The sequence below is a fragment of the Aquarana catesbeiana genome, linkage group LG07, assembly GCF_042186555.1.
Source record: "Aquarana catesbeiana isolate 2022-GZ linkage group LG07, ASM4218655v1, whole genome shotgun sequence".
Taxonomy (NCBI): Eukaryota; Metazoa; Chordata; class Amphibia; order Anura; family Ranidae; genus Aquarana; species Aquarana catesbeiana.
This window is the reverse complement of record NC_133330.1, coordinates 21,586,469-21,610,709: the sequence shown is the minus strand read 5'-3', so window position 1 is coordinate 21,610,709 and position 24,241 is coordinate 21,586,469. Positions and strand designations below refer to the sequence as shown.

At 48.9% G+C, this 24,241-nt stretch overlaps 1 protein-coding gene across 1 annotated transcript in view; it reads left to right on the top strand.

Annotated features, from left to right (window-relative positions):
- The first annotated feature begins 13,629 nt into the window (after positions 1–13,629).
- Positions 13,630–24,241, top strand: part of RBSN (rabenosyn, RAB effector) — a 44,433-nt gene continuing 33,821 nt past the window's right edge. Inside the window, exons 1-2 of the mRNA XM_073591751.1 lie at positions 13,630–13,785; positions 21,318–21,558. Of these exons, the coding sequence (XP_073447852.1) occupies positions 13,753–13,785; positions 21,318–21,558 (274 nt within the window). The 5' untranslated portion in view covers positions 13,630–13,752. The remainder of the gene's footprint in view (positions 13,786–21,317; positions 21,559–24,241) is intronic.

The window sequence follows — 24,241 nt, the reverse complement described above, 5'->3', positions numbered from 1 at the left end:
CAGACATGTGTTTAAGCTTTGGGGTGCACACCCTAATACAATAGGCTGAGCACACCTATGGTTAGGGCGTCACACCGGGATTCATTTTGATGGAGCTCCAACGTGTGGCGCAACTCACCACAAAGCACTGCAAAGCACTACCATGCGCTGCGTTGCCAAAAAATGATGCATGTCAAACTATTGTTTTCTATGTGCCCCGTTCACACCCCGACACTGGGGTGATGTACGGCAGACGTGTGCGGCTCATTTTGTTACAAATCAAAAATTCAGACGAACTTTGTGTGATTCCGGGATTCAGGTGAATTAGAATCTCCAAATCCAATCAGTAACGAATTTCAACGAATCCGGAATTAATTATAAGGAAAACAACAAAATTAATTCATATTCATTTGTTTCATTCAGATGACAGGATGCGATAGCTTGGGCCTTTTGGTAATGGTCGAATCATCCGAAATAACGTAACAACATAACGAATGATCCAAATTAATTATTTTTCATTGTAGCGTGTGTATCGTGAATATTCTAATAAGCGGTGGCGGCCGCTCCATTAGGGGCGCCGCCCCTCTAATCCATGCGCCTGGCCCCTAATCTACATGCAGGGCGCTGGACAAATTAATTCCAATGTTTTGTTTGTTTTTTTAAGCACCTGATTAGAGTTGGAGGCTCTAATTGGCTTCAAAAAAGGGTGGGCTCGGGCGCAGAGCAGTGCGCCCTGAGCCCACCCAGTTGTGTGACAATAGCGAATTAATATCCACTAACGTCTTCCTGCTTTTCCTCCCGGCCAATCAGGAAGTGGGTCCTGAGACCCGATTGGCCAGGAGTCTTAGGACGGAGAGGAGGAGAAGCAACAGCTCGCCATTTCCCAGGACAAGTTGGACCAAGCTGGAGCGAGGAGCAGCCTAAGGTAAGGCAACTAGACGCCACCTTCCCAGCCGTCTCCCATGGCGGGGGGGGGGGCTTTCGCGGTAGTGCGAGTGGGGGAGGCAGATTTGTTTGCCGTCCCCCCAAATATTGAGCACTGGCAGCCACTGCTGCCATCTCTTTTTGTATTGGGGTTGAACTTGAGAGATCATTTGTTTAATTTGTATGTGCGCCACCCAAAGAACAAAGTCAGTTGGGAATGGAGAAGTGAAATGGAGTGGAACCAGGTTGCAGAGTTTTCAGTCAAGACTGCTGTACGTGTTGCCACAATCTCTTGTTCCCTGGAAGGAGGACACTGATTGTGTACAGCAGTCTTGACTGACATCTCACCAACCTGGATCCACTCCAGTAGGATAAAAAGGGCTCCGGCTTTGGGAGAAGAGACAAAGGAGCCAGAAGTATCACTAATCAACTACCTAACCTAGGACTAATTGTCCTATCTGCAATAGACTTTATATAGTTAGTTGATCAGTGATGCCTCTGGTACTTCTGGCACCTTGGCTCTTCTCCCGAAAGCAGGAGTTGGTGAGTTGTCAGTTAAGACTGCCGTACATGTCGCCGCAATCACCATCACTGGTTCCCCAAACAGAGGACACCTCACCAACCTGGATCCACTTCAGGAGGATAAAGAGGGCTCCTGCTTCGGGAGAAGACACAAAGACGCCAGAAGTACCAGAGGCATCACTGATCAACTACCTACATGAAGACTATTGCAGATAGGACAATCAGTCCTCAAAAAAGTAGTTGATCAGTGATGCCTCTGGCACTTCTGTTCTGACGCCTTTGTCTCTTTTCCCGAAGCAGGAGCTCTCTTTATCCTACTGGAGTGGAACCAGGTTGGGGAGCTGTCAGTGAAGACTGCTGTATGTTTTGCTGCAATCTCTGGTTCACTGGAAGGAGGATCCAAGACAGTGATTGCGTACAGCAGTCTTGACTGACACCTCACCAACCTGGATCCGCTGCAGTAGGATAAAGGGGGCTCCTGCTTTGGGAGAAGAGACAAAGGAGCCAGAAGTATCACTAATCAACTACCTAACCTACATGAGGACTGATTGTCCTATCTACAATAGACTTCATATAGTTAGTTGATCAGTGATGCCTCTGGTACTTCTGGCACCTTGGCTCTTCTCCCGAAAGCAGGAGTTGGTGAGTTGTCAGTCAAGAAGAAGAGAGAAGAGACAAAGGTGCCAGAAGTACCAGAGGCATCACTGATCAACTACCTACATAAGGACCGATTGTCCTATCTGCAGTAATCTTCATGTAGGTAGTTGATTAGTGTTGCCTCTGGTACTTCTGGCACCCTACTGGATTGGATTCAGGTTGGTGAGGTGTCCTCCTTCCAGGGAAACCAGAGATGATGATTGCAGCGACATCTACAGCAGTCTTTTTTTAAATTCCTTTATTTTGTTATAAAGAAGGCATAGATACATAGTCCATTATAAGGCAGATCATACATTTTCATACATAAACACATTTTGATTTCAAAAGATTGAAACTGTAAACCAATATCAAGTTATCCACCAGCATGTGGAGTAGTGCAGGTATGCTCCAGCCAAAAATATTTCTTTTACGTAAATAGTAAAGCAAGGTGGCATACAAATGGGTCTCCTTGCATAAACATTGAACTGATCTTAAACAATATTGTTATGTAATGTAGTGTTTAAATGTTCTTAGACAAGTATGTCTTATGATATACTAGTGAATATTTCCGGCTCACCGTACATTATATATTCTCATTAATTTCGTTATCGCCGTCACCACGGCTACATGGTGAGCTTATCAATACAGAAAAACAAAAAGAAGAGGACAGAATAGAGAATAGAGCGGAATGCAGGGTGGGAGAAAAACGAGGAAGACTTGGAGGGGAAAAGGAGAAGTGAGCCAAAAAGTGAGAGGGTTGGAAGGCAATGGCTGCGACACCGCCCCCCCCATCAGCCTCACCTGCCAGACCCCAGAGGGGTGTGTGCAGGTACCCGTTTTGATCTCATCTACGGGGTTTACATCTCAGGTAGCCTGGGTTTGTGCTTGAGTCTGTACAGCAATCTTGACTGACACCTCTTCTACCTGAATCCATACCTCCCAACATTTTGAGATGGGAATGAGGGACACCTACTAGAAAATGTATGTAGGCATAGGACACACCCCCTGCCACACCCCCTTAAAGGAGAATTAACCTCCAAAAAAAGGTTAATTAAATCCACAAGTCCTTTTTTTACCACTATTATTCCTTTATAATGGCTTTTAAAATATACAAATGCAGCAATTTAGAAATCAGATGAAAGGTTTAGCACTGGGAAACACTTTCTGAAAGATAAAAAAGTGCATTTTATATACAACTATACAGATCAGACCAAAATGAGGGACATTGCTCCAAATCAGGGACAGTCCCTCGAAATCAGGGACAGTTGGGAGCTATGCTGAATCCACTCCAGAAGGATAAAAAGGGCTAAGAAGAAACAAAGGTGCCAGAAGTACCAGAGGAATCACTAATCAACTACCTACATGAAGACTTTTGCAGATAGGACAATCAGTCCTCATGTAGGTAGTTGATCAGTCATGGTTCTGGTACTTCTAGCCCCTTTGTCTCTCCACTTGAAGCAGGAGCCTTCTTTATCCTACTGTAGTGGATTGAGGTTGGTGAGGTGTTCTCCTTTCATGGAACCAGAGATGGTGACTGCAGCGACTCATACAGCAGTCTTGACTGACACCTCTTGGATCCACTCCAGTAGGATAAAAAGGGCTCCTGCTTCAGGAGAAGAAACAAAGGTTCCAGAAGTACCAGAGGCATTACTAATCAACTACCTATATGAAGATGATTCCAGATGGGACAATCGGTCCTTATGTAGGTAGTTGATCAGTGATGCCTCTGGTACTTCTGGCACCTTTGTCTCTTCTCCTGAAGCAGAAGCCCTCTTTATCTTGCCACCCCTCACCCCCACCAAAGTCCTTTCAAGGTCCTTCAGAGTCTTTTGAGCATCCTCTACGTGTATCTTTCCAAACTATAAAAGATCTTCTAAAGTTATATTGTCCTGAGGATGACCATTACATGCTGTTCTACACGGACAGCTGCTACAAAACCCTCTAACTGACGTAAAATTAAATTAAATTCAGGCTCCAGAGGTAGAGCGCCCCCCTGTGACCCAATTATAACAGAATATTTTATACGGCTTTCCACTGATGAGAATTATGTGTCGTACGAGAGTCTACATACATTACTTCCTTTTTTTTTTAATTCACTGTCAACATTTTTGAAAACCCTTTTCCCTAACCGCGTCGGTTAATTCAATTCAGAAGTGTCGTGCGGCATCAAAAGTCTCCTTATTAGTGGAAAAAAAAATCTGAAACCTCTAGGGGGCGTATTTATAAGCAGTGAATCTAAAATTCACCAAACATTAACTTTCAGGTCCATGTGATTCACCATTGGTGAAAGTTTGGTGAAAGTAACACTGACTATTTTATCAAATACACGCATAAATCTTAACACCGGGAGGGGAGTGAAGGGGTTACTCCGCAATCAATTTTGGGAACCAATTCACAAATAGATGTACTTGGAAAAGGTACAGAGAAGGACTAACTAAACCAAGAAGGGGAATGGAGGAGGAAGGATTAATGGCCGCCTTACATCTTTGCATTATAGTAACGCATATGTTAATGCATGCATTATCATAACACATAGTGATGCACATAGCGTGTGTTAGTGTCCCGCAGCGTCTTTGTATTTGAACGGCACCCCAGCACACTAAGACAACGCACCTACATTGCAATGCGCCAGCAATGCATGGTAGCTCTCCAATGCGCTGCGGGAACACACCTGTGCATTACTGCAACGCACATCACCCACTTGCCTACCAGGGCAATTTTTTTACATTTACACACACATGTTAAAATATGCATTTGTTTGTTCAGAACATGATATATATATTTTTAAAGCACCTTTTTTGAGACCCTGGAGAATAAAGTGGTGGGTGTTGCAATTTTTTATGTCGCAGCTGCTGATCAAAAGCAAACTTTCATGAAAAAATACACTTAAATGAATTTTAGTGCACAAATAAAATACCCAGTTTTTTTGTAAAATATAAAAGATGATGTTGCAACGAGTAAATAGATACCAAACATGCCAAGTTTTAAAATAGCCTGTGAAATGTCGAAAAACTATCGTACTTAAAGTGACACTAAAGGTACAATTTAAAAAAAAAAAAAAAATAACAAACATATCATAATTACCTCCACTGTGCAGCTCGTTTTGCACAGAGTGGCCCCGAACCTGGTCTTCTGGGGTCCCCCGGCGGCTCTCTCGGCTCCTCCTGCATCAGATAACCCCCTGGGAGAGGAGCCAATGGCTGCGCTGCTATCAATCTATCCAATCAACAGCCGAGAACCCCCTAGCAGAAAGACGGCACGTCCCCATGGGACAAGTTCAAGGGTTCAGGTAAATAAAACGGGGGGGGGGGAACGGTCACTGACTGGTGTTTTTTCACCTTAATGCATAGGATGCATTAAGGTAAAAAAACACGATCCTTTACAACCCCTTTAAGATTGTCCATGGGAGATACTTAAAGGGCTTGTAAACCTTCGTATTTTTTCACCTTAATGCATCCTAATTTTTGTCTATTGTTTCTGAGACAGACAGAGCTTTCTTTTGGTGGTATTTAATCACCACTGGGGTATTTTCATTGTTTGCTAAAAAAAAAGACCGCAAATTTTGAAAAAAAAAAATTTTTTTTATTCACTGATGTGCGCTGATGAGGCGCAACTGATGGGCACTGATAGGTGGCACTGATGGGCACTGATAAGCGGCGCTTATGGGCTCTGTTAGGCGGTGCTTATGGGCACTGATGGGCACTAATAGGTGGCACTGATGGGCATTGATAGGTGGCACTGATGGGCACTGATAGGTGATGCTTATGGGCACTGATAGGCAGCACTGATGGGCACTAATAGGTGGCACTGATGGGCTGCACTGATGGGCACTGATAGGCGGCACTGATATGCAGCACTGATGAGCACTGATAGGTGGCACTGATTGGCACTGATAGGCGATGCTTATGGCCTCTGATAGACAGCACTGATGGGCACTAATAGGTGGCACTGATGGGCTGCACTGATGGGCACTGATATGCAGCACTGATGAGCACTGATAGGCAGCCCTGATGGGCACTGATAGGCGACGCTTATGGGCACTGATAGACGGCACTGATGGACACTGTAAGGTAGCACTGACTGGCATTGCTGATGGGCACTGATTGGCATCACTGCTGGACATTGTTGGGGCTGCACTGATAATCAGTACCCTGATTATCTGTGCAGATCCCCCCTGTGAGGAAATGCCACTGATCGGCTCTCCTCTCCTCACACGCTGTCAGTGTGAGGAAAGAAATGCCGATAACCAGCATTTACTTGTTTACATGTGATCAGCGCTGCAAGTGGGGCGACGTCGTCCCAAAATGAGAGAGCTGCCACCCACCCGTCAGTTGACAATAAAGCAGGCAGGAGGCGGTTAAACTTTTTTTACATTTTTTTTTTTCATTTAGCTTTATTGCTTTGACAAAGGGGGGGGGGGGGGGGGCAAGCCCCCTTGTGATAGGGAATTACAGCTGTGAAGCTGGAAGTGACAAAATCCTCATCGGTTCTGGGATCATTCATCACAGAGGAGATGAGGGAAAGGTTGTTCATCCATCTCCTCTATTGGCAGCCATCCAACAGACCACTTACCGCGGTCCCAGGAGGAACAGGAGAGCCCGGGAACCCCCACTACTGGCGGTGCCACAGGGGGAGGGGAACCTTCACATTTCCGTAAAAGCACAAGTGTAAGAACACTTTCACACTGAGGCGTTTTTCTTTAGCGCTAGAAATAGCACCAGTAAAGCGCCTGAAAACCGCCTCTCATTCATTTCAGTCTGACTTTTCACACTGGGGCAGTGCGCTTGCGGAAAGTTAGGAAAAGGCCTGCAAGCAGTATCTTTGGGGGGGGTTGGGAGCGCTGTTTTTATCGCTCCCAAAACACCCTGCCCATTGAAATGAATGGGGAGTGCTTCCTTCTTTGAGGTTAAAAGTGCCCTGCTTGCAGCCGAAAAGCACCGATAAAACGAGCGGCGCTTTAGCGATAACGTGGTCGCAGCCCCAGTGTGAAAGGGGTATAAAGGAGCCCTTAGTGCATTGCCATTTATTGCCAATTTGCGTGCCAACGCGTTTCAGCGCATTACGACCCACTGTAGCACACTACTGAATGCTGTGGTGTGCTGCATTGGAAAACAATGGTTTATGTCCATTTTTTTCCATTCTGGTACATTGGCAGCCCCATTTATTTGAACAAGCTGCCTTAATGCAATGCTGAGATGGAAGGGGACCCCCTTTCTGACTTGGGGTCCCTTGAGATTTTCCTTATTTTTAAAGGGTACCATGATTGAAAAGAGTTTAAGAAACACCAGAATAGTGTATGGGCACCTTTAGAGAGGCGGCCTAAAAAAATTCTACGCCTGCTCCGAGGCGCGTGGACACGGAAATCTGTACGGTTTTGGAATCGGTAATGCGATTGTGCTGTAATAGATACAATGCTTTTATCTTCCAAATCTAAATCTCCCATTACTGACTCGGAGATAAAACCACACTTCCCAAATTAATTTCTTTGGCTTTCCCTGAAATTCCCATTATACCACCCACTGCTGTTGTTCATTGGCTATTAATACTTAATGGATTAATGGACTTTGATGTGTTTATTTTCGCCTATCGCCATCCACATGACTATAATATGGAGATGGTGGATTCTGATTCTTGTCGAGTAACTTAAAAAGGAAGGTGCTAATTAATATTTAAATGGCACAATTTGCATAATCCCGGGCCGCAGTGCTCGTACTCAGCAAGTACAGTGATAGAGATCAGAGGTTTGGGGGTGACCTTGTGGAAGCTTCACACAGATGTCATGGCTTAAAGCTGAACCCCGGGCCTCTCCTTCAGTCTTGCACATTTGTACCGGCTCCTCTCCTGGTACTGAAATGGCTTACTCTGATTTCACCGCACACTGTGAGCTTCTCACAATGTGCATTAAAAGCTACAGCAAGTCAAATAGAGCCATTAGGAAACAGAACAAGGGTGCACACACACCGCTTTAGGCAAAAAATGTCCACACCCGGTCCCAAGTGCTAATCCCGGCTCATCACCGTAGGCAATATCAAGAAGAGAAAAAAAGATTGATCGCACACTAAAATCCAAAAGATGCTGTAGAAATTTCTTTATTGTCATGAGCCAGACAAAATTACAATGATGATCAGTTGACGCGTTTCACACGGAAAGAACCGTGCTTCTTCCCAACAGGCTGTGAACAAGCACGGTTCTTTTCGTGTGAAACGCGTCAGCTGATCATCATTGCAATTTAGTCTGGCTCATGACAATAAAGAAATTTCTACAGCATCTTTTGGGAATCAAGTGTACGATCAATCTTTTCTTCTCTTCTTAAAGTCAAATCGAGCCTGCCTCATTTTCTGGCTGGAGGACGTCCAGCATCATCTAGCGCCTCCCTCCTCAGCCTGACTGTCCCTAGCTCATCCCCCTTTCATCTTTACTTCCCAGCCTGTCTGTCCCTGGCCCACCCCCTTTTATCTTTCCTCCCCAGCCTGTCTGTCCCTGGCCCACCCCCTTTTATCTTTCCTCCTCATCCTGACTGTCCCTGGCCCACCCCCTTTTATCTTTCCTCCCCAGCCTGTCTGTCCCTGGACCACCCCCTTTTATCTTTCCTCCTCATCCTGACTGTCCCTGGCCCACCCCCTTTTATCTTTCCTCCTCATTCTGACTGTCCCTGGCCCACCCCCTTTTATCTTTTCTCTTCACTCTGACTGTCCCTGGCCCACCCCCTTTTATCTTTCCTCCCCAGCCTGTCTGTCCCTGGACCACCCCCTTTTATCTTTCCTCCTCATCCTGACTGTCCCTGGCCCACCCCCTTTTATCTTTCCTCCCCAGCCTGTCTGTCCCTGGCACCGCCCCTTTCGTTTTCTTTGGATTTCAGCTCTGTCAATCACATGTGGACGTTACCTAGGGCGGTTTGCAGGCAAATACAATCTTATCAATATTCCTATTGCACACGATCCTGGCAAACAAGGCTCATAAAATGGTGGGTGCTGCAGAGATTACCAGCCGGGTCCTGGAAACATCAAGCAAGTGTACATATTCTTCAGCACACTATGGGTCAACAACCACGGTCCAAAGGTTTCTTTATTGCAGAGAGATCACATCACAGTGATAAGAGCAACGTTTCCGGGCCTGCGCAGGGCCCCTTCGTCAGGATGATCATCACATACCTGACGAAGGGGCCCTGCGTGGCTCTGAAACATTGCACTTATCTCTGTGATGTGATATCTCTACAATAAAGAAACCGTTGGAAGGTGACTGTTGATCCACATTGTGTTGAGGAATATGTACACTTGCATGCAAATACAGTCTATTGAGGAACTCCTCCTCCACCAGACTGACATTGACCTGTGGTAGGGTTGCCAACTCATCCCTTTAAAACCGGACACATATGAATAACACAGGTTCTGAGGCTGATTAAGGTGGTAATTAATCAGCCTCAGAACCTGTGTAATTCATATGTGTTCGGGTTTAAAGGGATGAGGTGGCAACTCTAACCTGTGGCATAAGCCCGAGTTGGGAGCCTGGAGCAAACTCTCCCTAGTGCCCCCTTGTGGTGGGCAGAGGCTGCGTTCAGTGGTGTATTTTGGTTTTGTGCTGCCCTAGGCAAGACTAAAATCGGGTGCCCCCCATCTAAATTTGTCCCACCCCTTCCTGTTTAAGATCCACCCCTTTATCTGTGAGGGTGAGAGAGAGGGAGTAAGAGAGAGGGAAGGAGTGAGAGAGAGAGGGGTGAGAGAGAGAGAGAGAGAGAGAGAGAGAGAGGGGGAAGAGGTGGGGGAGAGAGAGGAGGGTGAGAGAGAAAGAGAGAGAGAGCGGGGAGAAGAGAGAGGGGAGGGGTTGAGAGAGGGGGGTATGAGAGAGAGAGGGGGAAGAGGTGGGGGAGAGAGAGAGAGCGAGAGAGAGAAGGGAAAGGAGAGAGGGGGGTTGAGAGAGAGAGGGGGAAAGAGGCGGGGGGCGAGAGAGAGGGGTGAGAGAGAGACGGGAAGAGGTGGGGGGAGAGGGGGTGAGAGAGAGAAGGAGGGGGGAAGTGGTGGAGGAGAGAAAGAGATGGGTGAGAGAGGTGGGGGAAGAGAGAGGGGGTAAGAGAGATGGGGGTTGGGAGAGAGGGGAAGTGAGAGAGAGGGGGGGGAAAGAGGTGGGGGGGGAGAAAGGGGGGTGAGAGAGAGAGGGGGAAGAGGTGGGGGAGAGAGAGGGAGGGGGAAAGAAGAGCGGGGAGAGAGGGAGTGAGAGAGAGAGGGAGGGGGAAAGAGGTGGGGGGAGAGGGGGGTTGAGAGAGAGAGGGGTGAGAGAGAAGTGGGGAGAGAGAGAGAGGGTAAGAGAGAGGGGGCTCCCCTATCCCCCATACTACACCAGGAGGTTCTCCCACCACCCCTCCCCCAAAAAAAAAAAAAAAAAACACACTCTCACCTTCCTACAGACAGCAGGCTCCTTTTTACCAGCTGTGTGTAGTGAGGCATGATCACAGTCTGGTACTCCCACCTGCTCTGCCAAGTGAGTTACTACCAGGATCGGAGGCTGCAGTCACCGCCACCCCCCGCTTCCGCTTTGCTCCCCTGTCACTGAGCAGGCAGTTCTCGGCTGCCCCTGGTGTCATCCCTCTGGCGGGTGTCACCCGGGTGCGGTCTGCACCCCTGTAGCGACACCACTGCTTTTACAGTTCCTCCTGCCTGGGGGCGCTGCCGCCCCCCCTAAAAAATGCCCCCCAAGGCAAATGCTTTGTTTGCCTCACGGTAGATATGCCCTTGGCTGCGGTCACATAAAATCAGTGTTAAGACCTCCCAGCGAACACTGTTACCCCTTTGTAACCGGTGGCCAAACTTCTTTACCCTTGACACATATGCACTATGCATACAACTTCTGTTAGACTTCACCTTGCCCCAGGTGTGGAGCATTTCTGAGCCGGTGCCAGGGAGCTTGTACCGGTCTCTATATCATGGAGCGACACATATGTGAGAGTCTGAGAGGGCTGCACACCCCAATTACAATCTTTGAAAAGAAAAAAGTGGAAAGTTCCCTGCGGGGCTTTTTAGCAGCAAATAGGAGTCAAATATTTTGTAAAAAAATCATAGATTTTTTATTATAATTTCAAAGGATGGTTAGACACAAAACACATAAAAAAGTAATCAAAATATGAGCTCTGGTATATACAAGGCGAGACGAATTAGGCTAGGAAAGGTTATATATCAAGAGTGATACATTGTTACACTTGAAATTGCACTATCCGATGTATGGAAATGCCCCGATGCATTTCGACCTCAAAGGTTATGGTCTTCCTCAGGGGGTCCTTACATTTCCTTTCCGTCAGGAAGGCTCGCTTAACCAAAGACTTCTTTGAAAACCAGATAATCCTCTCAAGTGCAATCCTGGACCCACTGAGAGCCTGTCCATGCCCTCAACCCAAGGGGGGGGGCGACCCCGATCTGTGAGGCTTAGAAGTGGTCACATGTTTAACGGCCCCCCAACGGGGAATCAAATGGGCAGGAGCACCCATCCATCTTGCAAAGCATATATGTGTGCTCTCCCCGGGCGTCGTCCTCAGACGTCGTCCTATGTATAGGAGTCTGGTGCTTATCCATGTAAAGCCGCTGGTGTATACAGTACTGTATGTGGCCAGAGGTCCGGGGACGCTGGTGGCTCCCAGCTCTTCCTGGAGAACTCGGAGACACTCCCAGCTCGTTCGAAACACCCGGAAGCGTCAACAGTTCCCGAATGTCTCTGAGCTCTCTAGGAAGCGCCGGACCTCTGGCCACATAGAGTACTGTATTCACCAGCAGCTTTACTATATACACCAGCGACTTTACTACATGGATGAGCACCAGACTCCTTAACGTGGGATATACATTGTGATTGTAATTCCACTTTTTTTTTTACATTAAAACTGTGAATAAATGATTGTGGAATGAATCATCTGAGTTTCCATTATTTCTTATTATTTCCAGATATAGATACTGCAGGCTGCTGGGTTTAGCATACTTCCCAACATTTTGAGATGGGAATGAGGGACACCTACTAGCAAATGTATGTAGGCATAGGACACGCCCCCTGCCACACCCCCTTAGAGGAGAATGAACCCCCCAAAAAAGGTTAATTAAATCCACAAGTGCTTTTTTTACCACTACTATTGCTTTATAATGGCTTTTAAAATGTACAAATGCAGCAATTTAGAAATTGGATGAAAGGTTTAGCACTGGGAAACACTTTCTGAAAGATAAAAAAGTGCATTTTATATGCAACTAAATAGATCAGACCAAAATGAGGGACAAATGAGGAGGAATGAGGGACAGAGGGACGTTGCTCCAAATCAGGGACAGTCCCTCGAAATCAGGGACAGTTGGGAGCTATGCTGATTTGATTGTACTATTACTGGACTGTATGAAGACTCCTATGGATTGAATTAAGTCTTGGAAATCTGAAAGACCTTGTACAGTAATTAAGTCATTTCCAAGCAAAAATGAGTTACCAGTCATAACATACAAGCGTATAGGGTTATAAAGCAACAAACAGGTATGAGATTTCAATGCTTATAAGCAAGGCTACGGCTGAAACGCATTAGCATTTGTCATGTTATTACTGCTGCATATGCTGGAAAAAACTGCATTAAGACGAAGCATTCGTGTGGCGGCTGTTTTTTGATTTAGGCTCGGTTTCCACCAGTGCGACTTTTCATGCGACTTGGGACTGAAAAGTGGCATGACAAGTCATACCCCATGATTTCCAATGCGTAACGTTCATATCTGTGCGACTTCAAGTCGCAGCGACTTCAAAGTAGTCCCTACACTACATTGGTCCCACTTTGATGCGACTTGAGGTCCATAGACCTCAAGAATACACAGGCATTGCTTCAAATCGTGGCAAAAAAATTGCAGTAAAATCGCAGCGAAATCGCACGACTTTGGGGTTGCAATAGTGGAAACCGAGCCTTATGAGATTTCTGGGGGCTTCAATGATCCCAGACCTTTCTGGTTTAAATGATTGCATTTGAAACCACTCCTAGTCTTCTCCTTTTAACTTGGAAGTGACCGACATGTATTTAGCATTATTATTAATGATAACTATGAAAATATTCCTATTATTATTAAAAATACAATCATTATTGTTATTTTCAATTGTATGTTATTATTATTTTAATTATTATTAATAATATTAATAATAATAATAATAATAATGAGGAAAATTAAAAAAAATATTAAAAACAATTTTATTATTAGCAGTAGTAGTAATAGTTTTATGAAAAAAAGACTATTACAAATATTTTTATTACTATACTTATCATTATTAGTATTGATACAAACTCTTATTATTATTATTGCTGCTATGATTATTGCTAGTATTTATTATTACTGCTCTTATTGCTATTATTTTTAGTAGTGGAGTTATTATTATATGGTTTATAAAGGTGTTTGATGTTGTTTATTCTCCTACAATCCAGTTCTTCAGAAGTCTCCGGGAACGCCCATTTCCTCCTCCGCCCCTCCTCTCTAATAATATCTCTGTGTCCCACTCCTCCTCCATCCCCGCCCCTTTCCTCCTCTCTCCCCGCCCATCTCTTCCTCTCGACTTCATCTCCGATGCTATCTTACTCGTTGGCCCCTCCCCTTTCCCCATAACTGTCAATCGATCGCTCGGCGCTCAGCTCTCAGCCTGGGTCAGGCGGCCGGGATCGCCGATCTGTGGATTCGGGAGTGACAGCCATGGCGGCCGGTGGAGATGGAAGAGGAGGGAGGGACGCCGGGGAGCAGGGTATGACGGCACCGGGAGCTCTGACACTGTGCTTCCTTCAATGGGAACACCGGGAAGGGTGGACAGGAAGATGGGCCCAGAGTGTGGGGGGCGGGGAGGCAGGGAGAGGGGAGAGTTAGGGGGGTTATGGAGGGTGTAGGGGGTACACTGAGGATGGGGGGGGTATGGAGGGTGTAGGGGGTATACTGAGGATGGGGCGGTATGGAGGGTGTAGGGGGTACACTGAGGATGGGGTGGTATGGAGGGTGTAGGGGGTACACTGAGGATGGGGTGGTATGGAGGGTGTAGGGGGTACACTGAGGATGGGGCGGTATGGAGGGTGTAGGGGGTACACTGAGGATGGGGCGGTATGGAGGGTGTAGGGGGTACACTGAGGATGGGGTGGTATGGAGGGTGTAGGGGGTACACTGGGTATGGGGCGGTATGGAGGGTGTAGGGGGTACACTGAGGATGGGGCGGTATGGAGGGTGTAGGGGGTACACTGAGGATGGGGTGGTATGAAGGGTGTAGGGGGTATACTGAGGATGGGGCGGTATGGAGGGTGTAGGGGGTATACTGAGGATGTGGTGGTATGGAGGGTGTAGGGGGTACACTGAGGATGGGGTGGTATGGAGCGTGTAGGGGGTACACTGGGTATGGGGCGGTATGGAGGGTGTAGGGGGTACACTGAGGATGGGGGGGTATGGAGGGTGTAGGGGGTACACTGAGGATGGGGCGGTATGGAGGGTGTAGGGGGTACACTAAGGATGGGGCGGTATGGAGGGTGTAGGGGGTACACTGATGATGGGGTGGTATGGAGCGTGTAGGGGGTACACTGGGTATGGGGCGGTATGGAGGGTGTAGGGGGTACACTGAGGATGGGGGGGTATGGAGGGTGTAGGGGGTACACTGAGGATGGGGTGGTATGGAGCGTGTAGGGGGTACACTGGGTATGGGGCGGTATGGAGGGTGTAGGGGGTACACTGAGGATGGGGCGGTATGGAGGGTGTAGGGGGTACACTAAGGATGGGGCGGTATGGAGGGTGTAGGGGGTACACTGATGATGGGGTGGTATGGAGCGTGTAGGGGGTACACTGGGTATGGGGCGGTATGGAGGGTGTAGGGGGTACACTGAGGATGGGGGGGTATGGAGGGTGTAGGGGGTACACTGAGGATGGGGTGGTATGGAGCGTGTAGGGGGTACACTGGGTATGGGGCGGTATGGAGGGTGTAGGGGGTACACTGAGGATGGGGCGGTATGGAGGGTGTAGGGGGTACACTGATGATTGGGTGGTGTGTAGGGGGTACACTGAGGATGGGGCGGTATGGAGGGTGTAGGGGGTACACTGATGATTGGGTGGTGTGTAGGGGGTACACTGAGGATGGGGTGGTATGGAGGGTGTAGGGGGTACACTGAGGAGGGGGCGGTATGGAGGGTGTAGGGGGTACACTGAGGATGGGTTGGTATGGAGGGTGTAGGGGGTACACTGAGGATGGGGTGGTATGGAGGGTGTAGGGGGTACACTGAGGATGGGGTGGTATGGAGGGTGTAGGGGGTACACTGAGGATGGGGTGGTATGGAGGGTGTAGGGGGTACACTGAGGATGGGGTGGTATGGAGCGTGTAGGGGGTACACTGGGTATGGGGCGGTATGGAGGGTGTAGGGGGTACACTGAGGATGGGGGGGTATGGAGGGTGTAGGGGGTACACTGAGGATGGGGCGGTATGGAGGGTGTAGGGGGTACACTGAGGATGGGGCGGTATGGAGGGTGTAGGGGGTACACTGAGGAGGGGGCGGTATGGAGGGTGTAGGGGGTACACTGAGGATGGGTTGGTATGGAGGGTGTAGGGGGTACACTGAGGATGGGTTGGTATGGAGGGTGTAGGGGGTACACTGAGGATGGGGTGGTATGGAGGGTGTAGGGGGTACACTGAGGATGGGGTGGTATGGAGCGTGTAGGGGGTACACTGGGTATGGGGCGGTATGGAGGGTGTAGGGGGTACACTGAGGATGGGGGGGTATGGAGGGTGTAGGGGGTACACTGAGGATGGGGGGGTATGGAGGGTGTAGGGGGTACACTGAGGATGGGGCGGTATGGAGGGTGTAGGGGGTACACTGAGGATGGGGCGGTATGGAGGGTGTAGGGGGTACACTGATGATTGGGTGGTGTGTAGGGGGTACACTGAGGATGGGGTGGTATGGATGGTGTAGGGGGTACACTGAGGATGGGGTGGTATGGAGGGTGTAGGGGGTACACTGAGGAGGGTGCGGTATGGAGGGTGTAGGGGGTACACTGAGGATGGGTTGGTATGGAGGGTGTAGGGGGTACACTGAGGATGGGGTGGTATGGAGGGTGTAGGGGGTACACTGAGGATGTGACGGTATGAAGGGTGTAGGGGGTACACTGAGGATGGGGCGGTATGGAGGGTGTAGGGGGTACACTGAGGATGGGGCGGTATGGAGGGTGTAGGGGGTACACTGAGGATGGGGCGGTATGGAGGGTGTAGGGGGTACACTGAGGATGGGGCGGTATGGAGGGTGTAGGGGGTACACTGAGGATGGGGCGGTATGGAGGGTGTAGGGGGTACACTGAGGATGGGGCGGTATGGAGGGTGTAGGGGGTACACTGAGGATGGGTTGGTATGGAGGGTGTAGGGGGTACACTGAGGATGGGGCGGTATGGAGGGTGTAGGGGGTATACTGAGGATGGGGCGGTATGGAGGGTGTAGGGGGTACACTGAGGATGGGGCGGTATGGAGGGTGTAGGGGGTATACTGAGGATGGGGCGGTATGGAGGGTGTAGGGGGTACACTGAGGATGGGGCGGTATGGAGGGTGTAGGGGGTATACTGAGGATGGGGCGGTATGGAGGGTGTAGGGGGTATACTGAGGATGGGGCGGTATGGAGGGTGTAGGGGGTACACTGAGGATGGGGCGGTATGGAGGGTGTAGGGGGTATACTGAGGATGGGGCGGTATGGAGGGTGTAGGGGGTACACTGAGGATGGGGCGGTATGGAGGGTGTAGGGGGTACACTGGGGATGGGGCGGTATGGAGGGTGTAGGGGGTACACTGAGGATGGGGCGGTATGGAGGGTGTAGGGGGTACACTGAGGATGGGGCGGTATGGAGGGTGTAGGGGGTACACTGAGGATGGGTTGGTATGGAGGGTGTAGGGGGTACACTGAGGATGGGGCGGTATGGAGGGTGTAGGGGGTACACTGAGGATGGGTTGGTATGGAGGGTGTAGGGGGTACACTGAGGATGGGGCGGTATGGAGGGTGTAGGGGGTATACTGAGGATGGGGCGGTATGGAGGGTGTAGGGGGTATACTGAGGATGGGGCGGTATGGAGGGTGTAGGGGGTACACTGAGGATGGGGTGGTATGGAGGGTGTAGGGGGTACACTGAGGATGGGGTGGTATGGAGGGTGTAGGGGGTACACCAGGGTCCCCAGAGGGCCCCCCCTTACACCAGGGTCTCCAGAGAGCCCCCCCCCCCCTTTCATTAGTGTCCCCAAACAGCAAACAGCTGACCCCCCCCCCCCTCCCCCTGCAGAGGTTCCCCTGTACCTGGCTGGTGGAGGTGGGAGGCGGCGATCGGCAGCTCTATGGTGTCCACAGCCAGGGGGATCTCCCTGGGGCTAGTAGTTCTATCTCCCAATGTATACAGCGGAGAGGGGAGGGGCCTCTGACCTGGGCATCAGCAACAGTGTTCAAACAGAGTGAAAGTGAAACTGATACCTGCCCGGGTCAGAGGCCCCTCCCTTCTCCTCTCCACTGTATACACTGACACTCGAGAGAGTACTACAAGCCCCAGGGAGATTCCGCCTCCCACACAGGCACCATAGAGCTGCCGATCGCCGCCTTCCACCTCTCCCCACTGCACTCTAAACGGCCAGAGGTGCAGGGGGTGATGCTGGGTCTTGGGGGGGACCCCCCCCCCCCCCCCCACAGCGGTATAACGGAAGGGCCCAGTCGCAAATGCGACTGCAGCGACCCCTAAAGTTCCGCCACTGGATGTTGTAAACATTAATTGACGGGCTATGACACCAGGGGGAGGCGGGGGCCTCGAGTAATTTGCAGGGCCCTATGCAGCTTGTGTAGTGAGTGTATAGGGCGGATCAGCTCTGGTGTAGGGGGTACACTGAGGATGGGGTGGTATGGAGGGTGTAGGGGGTACACTGAGGATGGGGCGGTATGGAGAGTGTAGGGGGTACACTGAGGATGGGGCGGTATGGAGGGTGTAGGGGGTACACTGAGGATGGGGCGGTATGGAGGGTGTAGGGGGTACACTGAGGATGGGGTGGTATGGAGGGTGTAGGGGGTACACTGAGGATGGGGTGGTATGGAGGGTGTAGGGGGTACACTGAGGATGGGGTGGTATGGAGGGTGTAGGGGGTACACTGAGGATGGGGCGGTATGGAGGGTGTAGGGGGTACACTGAGGATGGGTTGGTATGGAGGGTGTAGGGGGTACACTGAGGATGGGGCGGTATGGAGGGTGTAGGGGGTACACTGAGGATGGGTTGGTATGGAGGGTGTAGGGGGTACACTGAGGATGGGGCGGTATGGAGGGTGTAGGGGGTATACTGAGGATGGGGCGGTATGGAGGGTGTAGGGGGTACACTGAGGATGGGGCGGTATGGAGGGTGTAGGGGGTATACTGAGGATGGGGCGGTATGGAGGGTGTAGGGGGTACACTGAGGATGGGGCGGTATGGAGGGTGTAGGGGGTACACTGAGGATGGGGTGGTATGGAGGGTGTAGGGGGTACACTGAGGATGGGGTGGTATGGAGGGTGTAGGGGGTACACCAGGGTCCCCAGAGGGCCCCCCCTTACACCAGGGTCTCCAGAGAGCCCCCCCCCCCCTTTCATTAGTGTCCCCAAACAGCAAACAGCTGACCCCCCCCCCCTCCCCCTGCAGAGGTTCCCCTGTACCTGGCTGGTGGAGGTGGGAGGCGGCGATCGGCAGCTCTATGGTGTCCACAGCCAGGGGGATCTCCCTGGGGCTAGTAGTTCTATCTCCCAATGTATACAGCGGAGAGGGGAGGGGCCTCTGACCTGGGCATCAGCAACAGTGTTCAAACAGAGTGAAAGTGAAACTGATACCTGCCCGGGTCAGAGGCCCCTCCCTTCTCCTCTCCACTGTATACACTGACACTCGAGAGAGTACTACAAGCCCCAGGGAGATTCCGCCTCCCACACAGGCACCATAGAGCTGCCGATCGCCGCCTTCCACCTCTCCCCACTGCACTCTAAACGGCCAGCCAGAGGTGCAGGGGGTGATGCTGGGTCTTGGGGGGGACCCCCCCCCCCCCACAGCGGTATAACGGAAGGGCCCAGTCGCAAATGCGACTGCAGCGACCCCTAAAGTTCCGCCACTGGATGTTGTAAACATTAATTGACGGGCTATGACACCAGGGGGAGGCGGGGGCCTCGAGTAATTTGCAGGGCCCTATGCAGCTTGTGTAGTGAGTGTATAGGGCGGATCAGCTCTGGTGTAGGGGGTACACTGAGGATGGGGTGGTATGGAGGGTGTAGGGGGTACACTGAGGATGGGGCGGTATGGAGAGTGTAGGGGGTACACTGAGGATGGGGCGGTATGGAGGGTGTAGGGGGTACACTGAGGATGGGGCGGTATGGAGGGTGTAGGGGGTACACTGAGGATGGGGTGGTATGGAGGGTGTAGGGGGTACACTGAGGATGGGGTGGTATGGAGGGTGTAGGGGGTACACTGAGGATGGGGTGGTATGGAGGGTGTAGGGGGTACACTGAGGATGGGGTGGTATGGAGGGTGTAGGGGGTACACTGAGGATGGGGTGGTATGGAGGGTGTAGGGGGTACACTGAGGATGGGGTGGTATGGAGGGTGTAGGGGGTACACTGAGGATGGGGTGGTATGGAGGGTGTAGGGGGTACACTGATGATTGGGTGGTATGGAGGGTATAGGGGGTACACTGAGGATGGGGTGGTATGGAGGGTGTAGGGGGTACACTGAGGATGGGGTGGTATGGAGGGTGTAGGGGGTACACTGAGGATGGGGTGGTATGGAGGGTGTAGGGGGTACACTGAGGATGGGGTGGTATGGAGGGTGTAGGGGGTACACTGACAATGTGAACGAAGCAGAGGGCACACCAAGATCAGGTTTCACAAAGTACAGAATGCCATGTAGAGGGAATAAAGTCAGGAGGAGCAGTGAAGGTAATCTACATGTAGTGAGTACAGGCTATGCTGAGGATGTGCAGAGGTCTATAGTATACACTGAGCATGGCAGAGAGGATACACGGTTTGCCGAGTATGTAGTAGTTGAGTACAGGATACACTGAAGACAGTGCAGGGCGCACAGAGTACACTGAGGACGGGGCGGATGGTGCAGAGGGTACAGAGTACTTGGAGTACCAGGCAGATGATGTAGTAAGGACGGGGCAGAGGGTACAGTGAGGACGGGGCAGGGGGTACAGTGAGGACGGGGCAGGGGGTACAGTGAGGACGGGGCAGGGGGTACAGTGAGGACGGGGCAGGGGGTACAGTGAGGACGGGGCAGGGGGTACAGTGAGGACGGGGCAGGGGGTACAGTGAGGACGGGGCAGGGAGTACAGTGAGGACGGGGCAGGGAGTACAGTGAGGACGGGGCAGGGGGTACAGTGAGGACGGGGCAGGGGGTACAGTGAGGACAGGGCAGGGGGTACAGTGAGGACGGGGCAGAGGTCAGAGGGTGCAGAGAGGATACAGAATAGAGAACAGACAGGGAAGAGTACAGCAGACATTGTGGAGGGGGGATGTGAAATGACAAGAAGGCATTCATAGGGGGAATGGGGAGAAGGATTGGTGAGAACAGGAAGGAAGATCCACCAGGACATTGATTAGCTATAGCCAATTATTGGTGGAAAATCTTCCAATATAATATTTTCTTTTTGATAGGGATGGAGTTTCAATTAGCGTCCAGTTTTAGACCGGTGAAGCTGAGGATGGAGGAGTTGGGGAGATGCTGAGTAAATATACTGGGGGTGGGGGGTGACTGTCAGAAAATAAAATAATTGTGCCTCTGGTGCTCATTCCTGATTGGCTGCGGGCCATTAAGATATGCAAAGACTTTTGTGTCCCTAGCATGACTATATGACTGTGTTGGTGACTTTAAACACAAGACATTGGGGGAGGGGAGATTTACTAAAATTGGAGCACGCAGAATCCGGTGCAGCTCCACATAGCAACCAATCAGCTTTCAGGTTTTATTGCCAAAGTGTAATTGATCAAGCTGAAGTTAGAAGCTGATTAGGTTTTATGCACAGCTGCACCAGATTCTGCATGCTTCTGTTTTAGTAAATCTCCCCCTAAGGCTCACAGTGCAATGTGTAATATAATGTCAATTTTGAGCTTTGACTTAAGTTTCTAGAATTTTTTTTGTCCTTGTAAAGGAGGAGGACTCACCCCCCCCCCCCCCCCCCCCCCCGCCGCCCCTTTGCTGCTCACCACTGAGCAATGCAACATAGAAATACAGTCTTTCAATGGAATTTCTGGTTCTAATGAAAGTATCCAATTTGTCTGTTATTCCTCAGCTCCGTCCGCGGCCCTGTAAGGTGCGCCGGTGTCCAGATGTCACTCCGAGCGATCCTCAGCCAGCCACAGCATCGATCATGGCCTCGCAGTACAACGCCCCATTCGATGAACAAGGAGAGGTGAGAGAGGGCTTCCTCTGCCCCTTGTGCCTGAAGGATCTCCAGTCTTTCTACCAGCTGCAGTCCCACTATGAAGAGGAACACTCCATTGAGGACAGAGACGTCAAAGGGCAGCTAAAAAGTGAGTAGTCTTCTTAACCACTTCAATACCCTGCACTTTAAACCCCCCCCCCGCCCAGGCCAATTTTCAGTGCTGTCGCACTTTGAATAACAATTATGCGGTCATGCAACACTGTACTCATATGAAAATGTTATCTTTTTATTTAATTTCTTTTGTTTTTTTTGTTTTTTTTTTAACAATAGATTTGTTGTTTTTTTTTTTTTTTTTTTTTATGATGAATGTCATGCCAAAAGTTATGCAATACTAAACAATATCACTTAGAACGATTGATCATATTACATATTTAACAGATATCGTACGAAGAAAGCTAAAACCATGTACAGTTAAACCTTGGATTGTGAGCATAATTAGTTCCAGAAACATGCTTGTAATCCAAAGCACTCGTATATCAAAGCAAATTTCCCCATAAGAAATAATGGAAACTGAGATGATTCGTTCCAAAACCATTTATTCCTAGGTCTTTCAGTTTATAGTCCATATAAAAAGATTATAGCAACGTGATCAGATTGTGTAACCATAAAATGTTCATCCACAAATGGAAGCCTCCACAAGGGGATTAGACACAAAATCAAGCAGGAGCTCCAGAGTATAAAAGAGAAGAGAGGCGCCTCTAAGTGTAGCAATATGTTGCTAAATGTTGTATCTCCATTAAATGTAACCATATTGCTACACTTAGAGGCGCCTCTCTTCTCTTTTATACTCAGTTGTGACATGATGCTACTTGTATATCAAGTCAAAATTTATTTAAAAATGTTGCTTGTCTTGCAAAACGCTCTCAAACAAAAGTTTTACTGTACTTCAAAAGAATGTATAACAGATATTGATGTGTTCTTCTTAGTCAGGCCCCGCCTACCCCAGATGGGATCAAACTGTAAGAATGGTCTGTCCATTAAATTTTAATATTAACAAGGTTCAGAGTTTTTGATAGATAATTGCACCACATCTGAATCTCGCATTTTAAAAAAAAAAAAAAAAAAAAAAAGTTATATCATAAACAAACGTGTTTGTTAAAGGTTATACTCCTTTAAATATTTAGAAGCTCTGGGATAAGAAAGCCAGGCTTCCCTTTACTTGGTTATCTTTTTTATTTTAGACAGCGCTTTCTTTTGGTGGTATTTTAATCACCACTGGGGTTTTCAATTTTTTGCTAAACACACGAAAAAAAGACCAAAAACTTAGAAACCACTTTTTTTTTGTTTTTTTTTTTTTTTTTTGTTTCTGTTTTTTTTTTTTTTTTCACACAAATAGAACTTTCTTTTGGTGGTATTTAATCACCGCTATGTATTATTTTTTTGTTAAACAATCCAAAAAAGACCGAAAAACTTTTGAAAAAAATAACTTTTTTTTCTAGTTTGTTATAAAATTTAGCACACAGGTAATTTTTCTCTTTCACTGGTGGGTGGCACTGGTGGGCACTGATAATCAGTGCCGATGTCCCTTTCACACAAGCTGGTTATTTTCTTTCCTCTCGCTGTCGGCATGAAGAAAGAATTGCCGATAACCTGTTTCTGTTTACATCGTGATCAGCTGTCATTGGACACCGCGATCGCAGAGCACGGCGCACGATTACGGGAGGATGTCCATTGACGCCCTCCCAGCAATGTAAGCCAACGCTGTAGCCATCTTTCGACTATAGCGTAAGCGGGAACTGGTTAAAGGATCACTCCACCCTAAGATGACATTAACCACTTACCGCAAACTGCCGTAGCTGTACGTCCGTACTTTGACATAGAATACCGGGGTTATGGCAGCAGATAGCTGCCATAACCCCGGTATTTTCTTCAATGGTGGGCGCTCCTCTTTAGGATAAAAGTGATCACTGCGGCGGGTTCGCTGCAAGATCACTTTTATCGGCAGCGGGAGAGGTGCCCCCTCCCGTCGCGCTCCAGAGCCGTTGGTAGCGGCGGAGACGATCGATCCGATGCTGTCTCCTCAGTAGCATGGAGCCAAGTGAGGGAAAGATGGCCCCCTTCCTGGCTCCATATCATTGGATGACGGAAGCAATGTTTTTTTTTTTTTTTTTCTTTTATTACAAAGGATGTTTAAACTTCTTGTAATAGGAATAAGTGACCCAATTTTTAATTTTTTTTTTTAAAAGGACAGTGTAAAAATAAAGTAAAATTAAATAAGAAAAAATAAATTTTAAAGCGCCCCTTCCCGCCGAGTTAGTGCACAGAAGCGAACGCATACGTAAGTCGCGCCTACATATGAAAATGATGTTCAAACCACACATATGGGGTATCCCTGCGATCGTTCGAGCGAGAGCCATAATTCTAGCCCTAGACCTCCTCTGTAACTCAAAACTGGTAACCTGTAGAAATTTTTAAACGTCGCCTATGGAAATTTTTTAAGGGCCAAAGTTTGTCGCCATTCCACGAGCGGGCACAATTTTGAAGCGTGACATGTTGGGTATCAATTTACTCGGCGTAACATTATCTTTCACAATATAAAAAAAAAATTGGGGCTAACTTTACTGTCTTATTTTTTAATTTAAAAAAAAGTGTATTTTTTTTTTTTTTCCATAAAAATTGCGCTTGTAAGACCTCAAATACGGTGTGAAGTAAAGTATTGCAGCAACCGCCATTTTATTTTCTAGGGTTTCTGAAAAAAATACATAATGTTTGGGGGTTCTAAGTAATTTTCTAACAAAACTTTAACTTGTAAACAACAAGTTTAAAAAAAA